This window comes from Melitaea cinxia, chromosome 20, assembly GCF_905220565.1.
Source record: "Melitaea cinxia chromosome 20, ilMelCinx1.1, whole genome shotgun sequence".
Classification (NCBI taxonomy): domain Eukaryota; kingdom Metazoa; phylum Arthropoda; class Insecta; order Lepidoptera; family Nymphalidae; genus Melitaea; species Melitaea cinxia.
Window position 1 is genome coordinate 3,316,418 of NC_059413.1, and position 6,653 is coordinate 3,323,070.

The 6,653-nt window shown below is 30.4% G+C and overlaps 1 protein-coding gene across 1 annotated transcript; it reads right to left on the reverse strand.

Annotated features, from left to right (window-relative positions):
• Window positions 1-265: 265 nt before the first annotated feature.
• On the reverse strand, window positions 266-3,007 carry LOC123663776 (transmembrane emp24 domain-containing protein 2). Its single transcript, XM_045598443.1, has 4 exons — window positions 2,737-3,007; window positions 2,330-2,511; window positions 2,009-2,155; window positions 266-1,012 (listed from the first exon to the last, which is right to left on the reverse strand). Exons 1-4 carry the CDS (start codon window positions 2,876-2,878, stop codon window positions 863-865), a joined length of 621 nt encoding a protein of 206 aa, XP_045454399.1. The 5' UTR covers window positions 2,879-3,007; the 3' UTR covers window positions 266-862.
• Between the last annotated feature and the right edge of the window lie 3,646 nt (window positions 3,008-6,653).

Genomic DNA, 6,653 nt, shown 5'->3' on the forward strand with positions numbered 1-6,653 from the left:
AAATGTGTTTTATCTATTTTGTTCATAAATGATTTTTAATAAAAATATTTGCACCTTCTTTTTATTTTATTTTGTTCAACTTCTTATGTAACATTATAGGGATGATATGAATGACATTTTGAATAGGGCTATTTGAACAATATTCTATTGGTTTTGGATCATTTTTTATTTTGGTTTCGCCTACCACTATGGAGCTTCATAACATCCTTAGTACATACAATACAAATATACATTTTTAGATATTGGCGATAAAATAATAATTACATTTTTGAAAACAATTACCTTTATTGATCACTCATTAAACACAATATTTTTCGAAAAAAAAAAACTTCGACCAAATTAAAGTACGATAAAAGCGTGTTTCATAAATTAGGAAGATATTTAAAACTGTCCTCAATTGTATTGTGATAATTGCGTTAATTTAAACAGATCCATTCTCCGTCAAAAGAACAGTTTAAATTTAAATATATTATATAAAAGTATAGTAGTAATTACTTTTATAGATTAATTTCGGTGTCATTAGGAACTGCTATAATGAGATTTAATTGAAGTTGATTTTTTGTACAAACTGAGTAGTGCTTTTATTACAGGGAACAAAAATAATTAACAGTAATACAAAGTTGAGATAAAAACTAATTTAAAAATATTGCTGGGATTCAGGAAGTCGCATGAGTATCAATCTGCTTATTTATTTGTAAGGTTATTTTCATCACTTAGTATTTGACTTATTCATAGAAAAAATTATAAATAATGTTCTGTTCACATAAACTTTTAGGACACTATACACTGAAATTAGTTCATACTTCAGTCAATATAAAAATTTATTATATACTATTAACTTACTATTTAACAGAAACAATTGTTAGACAACACGTTGCACTTCGAAAAATCTTTTAAGATAATAAACTTGTCCTAATGTCATGACGAGAAGTACAGATGCTTCGAAAATAGACCACATTACTACACGAGAGTTTGTGCTTTCGTTGATAGCTCGGTGAATACGGTCACGTACCTGAAAAGAATTAATTCGGTTTGTTCAGCAAAGTATCTTATAACAAAGCTTCATAATATTTCACTTTTTAGTTCTAGACACACTGGAAAAACTGATTGTGCTTAATATTTAAAAAAAAATTAAGTGTTATCAATGAGGTACATAGAATAGAATATACTTGAAGTTTCAACTATTATATTTATTATTCACCGTCGAATTTGGTCGGCGCAATGGTTACAGCTATGGATTGTACCTGTTGCGTCGGCGGTTGTGGGTTCGATCCCCGCACATGACAAACATGTATTGGCCATACAGGTGTTTGTGCAGTCCTTGTGGGGCTCCCCACCGTGCCTCAGAGAGCACTTTAAGCCGTCGGTCCCGGTTGTTATCATATACACCTGATAGTGATTGTTACTCAGAGTAGGGAATATATCCGCCAACCCGCATTGGAGCAGCGTGCTGGATTAAGCTCTGATCCTTGTCCTACATGGGGAAAGAGGCCTATGCCCAGTAGTGGGATATTACAGGCTGAAGCGATTTATTATTCCAGAGTATGGAATAAAGGAAAATAGTATCCAAAAAATGCATATTTTGACGACACATCGGTCCAACGGTCACAGCAACTTGGTGTTGTGTTAGCAGTGGTAGGTTGAATCTTTGAACATGAAAAATGTTTATACAGGCCATACAGATGTTTCTACTGGTCTGGGTGTTTGTGATTGTGCTGCATATGTTTTTGTAACTTGGACTCGGGATTTATATTTCAGTGGGGGACCGTTACAAGTAAAGGATTTATTTACTATTATTTTTCTCAACTAAATTCTTCCACAGTCGACCAGTATTGTATAATTATACATCTTTTGGAATACATTTTGGGGTAGTTTATTGATATTGTTGTCTTTTCTTATCTCAAGATCTTGTTAATAGAAAGTTAGATGCTAATAAGCTACTACTGTGGTTTGTTATTAAAAAGCAAAGTTGCATGTAAATGACAAAAAAATTAATTTTGTAAGCTACCTGCATGTATTCTTGTTCATGTTTGACAGTTATGAGTGTAGTGCCAAGCTCTTTGATCATGTCTTCAAGTTTGTTAGGGTTTACTTCTTCTTTCTTATCATTATTTTTATTTGGTGCTTCTCCAACTTCTAAGTTGAACATTACAACCTGAAAATAAACATTAATTTACTCACACGTTCAAGGAGAAACACGCTTCCTTTTATTTTATTATGTACTTTTAACAATTGTAACTCATTGTAAAACTCATAAGTTATCATACTATTGCAATTATTTGAAATGCAACTGTTTTAGAATCATTATCTATTAATCAAGAGAATGTACCTTTGGTGTCATGGTAGACATTTGATTACTGAAACAGTAAGTATAACGTCCTGAAGTAGTGGCTGAAAATGTAAAAATACCAGAAGATTCTCTTTGTCCAGAATACAATACTGCGCCATCGGGAGCGGTTATTTTTACATCTATGTCTAAGAAACCACCTTCTGCTATTTCGAAAGATAATCCTGTGAAAATGTAATAAATGTAATACGTAGAACTTACCAGGAAAATTTCATTACATTTCAAATTTCCTTCAGACAAAAAATTGGACAATCCTTTCTATTTTAGTTAAACTACATTGCACTATTGCGGTACGCAAACGCTATGAAAAACGAAAGCATTACAACCTTTATATAAATCAATGCTTGTTATAGTTATAAAACAAACAATAAGGAATTAAAACTATTTACCCATTTTCGTGCCAGCTTCAACATTCTCAAAAAAACATTCTTCGGCGTGTGCATCAACTGTTATAGTATAACAGTTTGTATATGATAATAATAATGTTAAAATTGTTGGAATAAGCCATAATAATTTATATGAACTATACATATTTGCTAATTATTTGCTTAAGTAATATGTACTTTAACCAATTTTTGAAACAGCTTTGTTTTATCTTTTATACACTGTTTATTCTGATCATCAAATTCTGTTTGAAAGGCCACGTAATGACAAATTAGTGACACTCCTCGTGTCATTACAACTTTTGTGGTTTTGACGTTATAAGAATCCAATTACATTGTTGCGTTCTAATTATGGTGAGTTCTTAAATTCTCCTGATTCTTAAATTAATATTATTAAATTTAAAAAGGGCTTGGACTACCGTTAAAAATTCGGTAACGATAATTTGTCTCGGCCGGCATAACGTTATTTTTGGAGTAACGATACTTTGAACTGTTCGTTGTTTATTATTATTTTTTGCAGTGTGTTACCTCATAACTTATTTTTATTGGGTAGACCGATTACGATGATTCTTTTTTTTTAATCAAAAGATGGCGTTTGTTATATGGTCTCATTTAAATTTGGTTAAGTAGGTACTTTTCGAGTTATATCTAATAATGCGCTATTTACACGACTATATTTTCGTCTATAACCGTTATGTTACTTGTCGATGTAATTGAAGTTGTTTTTTTTTTCGTTTGCGAGTAAACACAGTTTTATTTATGTTATTGCAATCTCTTTGAATAAGTTGTTTTTATTACCAACTGAAAATCAGTACTATAATAATAATCTATTGATGAAAAAATGATACAAGTATTTTTCTCATTAGGTGTTCTATATCCTATCCCTATCCAAGCCATACATAGAAGTGAATGACATATCATCACCTACCCCACTCCAGCCTGCAAAATAATGATATTTGTAATAAAAAAAAAAAATACTCATCGATAGATTTTCAATAGCTCAATTCATCTTTGCTCATTTTTTTATTACAAATATCCGCAATTTTTTTGCTTCGCGTCACTGTTTGTGAGCATGCGCAGCGCTTACCTATGTATTATATGAACGTTAAATTTGTAAAAACTATTTATATTTATTTAACAATTAAGGAAAGTGAAGCTGTTCCAAACTGTACTTTAGCAATTATAAATGTAACTTGAGCAGTTTTTAACACTTTAAGCAATTTAAAATATTGTATAAGTACATCAAAAGATATAGAAGTTTGAAAGTATCGATAAAAATTTTTTTAACGACTATTGATTTTTAATTAAATAATTGAAGGTGAGCTTTTGTGGTGAATTTTAAAGGACAACGTTGTTGAATTGAGCTATTGAAAATCTATCTATCTAAATCTATATTTTTTTTTTAATTACAAATATCATTATTTTGCAGACTGGGGTGGGGTAGGTCCAAGAGGCTTATACACTGGAGCACCACGATGCACAATGGAGAGTGCATCGTGAACAATACTTTGAAGACAAAAAAATTTGACCTTGAATTACGTCACGTATGTTCTTTATCTCTTTCTGTGGGGTGACCACGTTGATCCTAAGTTCAGGATCCATACGATTTAAAAATTTTGTCAAGCATTTACTAGACTTCTTTATTCTGTTAGCTCGCAAAAATGAAAAGAGATAGCGGCGTCTCTATGGACGACAATGGTAATAATCTATCAAAAAACGTTTACTATTTGAGTTGATATTTTTATCGTTTCTAGCTTCATTTTGAAGATTATTTCGGTAGATTATGATGTGCTAGGGATAATGAATCTTCAAACTCAAGTGATAATTAGATCCATCAAATTTGGTAGGCTAAAAAACGTGATGACGGAGATGCGTTGTTACTTGATGGACCCTATCGTAATATTTGCGATTAGTTTGATCTCAGCCAAATCCATGCGGGCATATCCGTCTTTATCTCCTGTAGTGAGCCATGTAGTAGATGTGGCAACGTCGCAATTTACTGTCACTGGTAAGCCGAGGCGTAAAATAAATAATCAGTGGACCTGTTCTAGCTCAGTATAGTTTAGTGTTGATAAACAGACTTACACCAATTAGCTGCTTTATTTTTATGGCGCGCACACTTTGAGTATTTAATGCACATGAATGAAACCTAACACAATAAATAATTAGATAATTTTGTGTTTTTAGAAACATCCAAGAGTGAATTGAAAAGGTAAACTGATGTAACAAAGTTACAATGAAAAAAAAAACCACTGAACCGATCTTGATGAAATTTGTACTGTACGCTAAGCTTGGAAGATTCTTAAAACAATTAAAAAAGATTTTTGATAAAGATCATCATCACCATCATCATCGTCAGCAACCTATCAATGGCTCACTACTTAGCGCAGGTCTCCTCTCAGAATATTACAGTCTATCACGCTGGCCCAATGCGAATTGATGGACTTCACATACTTTCGAGAACTTTTCCTTCACCATTGAAGCAAGTGTTATTTAATAACATAAAATAAAAATAAAAAATAAAATAAAAAAGCCTTTTATTTCTTGCGAATTTTAGACAAAAGTACCAAAAAAATACATCTTACATAAGTTAATGTATACATTTAACAGAAAAATACCTTTTTTTTTCTAAGAACTTAAGTATTTTGTTATTTCACTTGGTTTCACAAAAACTTAACTTTAAACTAAACCTTAACTCTTTCCTATTTTATGCAATTAGAATTAAAAATAAGTATTATTCTATTATTATGTTAAAAAACAATATTATATGAAGTTTAATCAAATTAAATATATACATTAAAATAAACAAAATCTAATCGAATCATGTAAAATTATTCAAATAAATCAAACAGGATCTTAGCTACACAATTTCAATGTATTATAATTTAAATTAATTACATAAACGCATTTAACTTCGAAAAGTCAGAGGTCCATGTCCGGGATCGAGCTGCGACCGTCCAAATAGGAAGCCACAGTCCAAACCACTAGGCTATTAATGTTTAGATAAAGATAAAGTAGGTATTATTTATTTTATTTATTTATTACTTCTTGCATACATATAATCAAACACTTTTACGTAGTAAAAAAACAACAGGACAGAAATAAAATTAAACAAAAAGTAGTATATAAAAAAACAAAATAAAACTTCTTCAAAAAGCGAATATTCTCTTTATTAATACTTTCTTAGTATGAATAATAAAAGTAGTCAACCTAAAATCAAAATCAAATCATACTGTTTTTTGGAGTACAAAGTTGCTATAATAATAAAATGGCAGCTCCCTACAATTAGGGAAGTAAAACCAGAAAGGAGAACACTGACCTTACGAAGGAAATCAGCATCCACATCAAGGTAGGTACAGATAGATATGCTATTATATACATGGTTTGACCATGCTATTGGATAAGTAATGCAAATGGTTTTGGGCCAAAAATTTGGTAAAATCATCCTTTTAATAATAAATAAATTTATTAGTAAAAAAAACATGCTGATCAAGTTAAAATTATACAAGAAAAAACATATAGTGCATAATTTATAACAGGACAAAGTGAACGCAAACGAAAAACAAATAAAAGACAAAATAAAAAGAGATACAACATAAACTTATTGATTAAAAGTATTTAACTAATATATAATTTATACATGTTCGCAGTATGCCACAGTAGTATAAACACAGAAAACTATGGACTATATGTAATATAAGATATATATATATATATATATATATATATATATATATATATATATATATATATATATATATATATATATATATATATATATATATCTATCTATAATATATATAAACGCGAAAGGTCATTCATCACGAAATCTCCGAAACTATAACACCAGCAAACCAGCAACCTACAGACCTCAGCCGAAACCACCTTAGCGGCCGTACAAGAGTGGGGTATACGTAACAAGC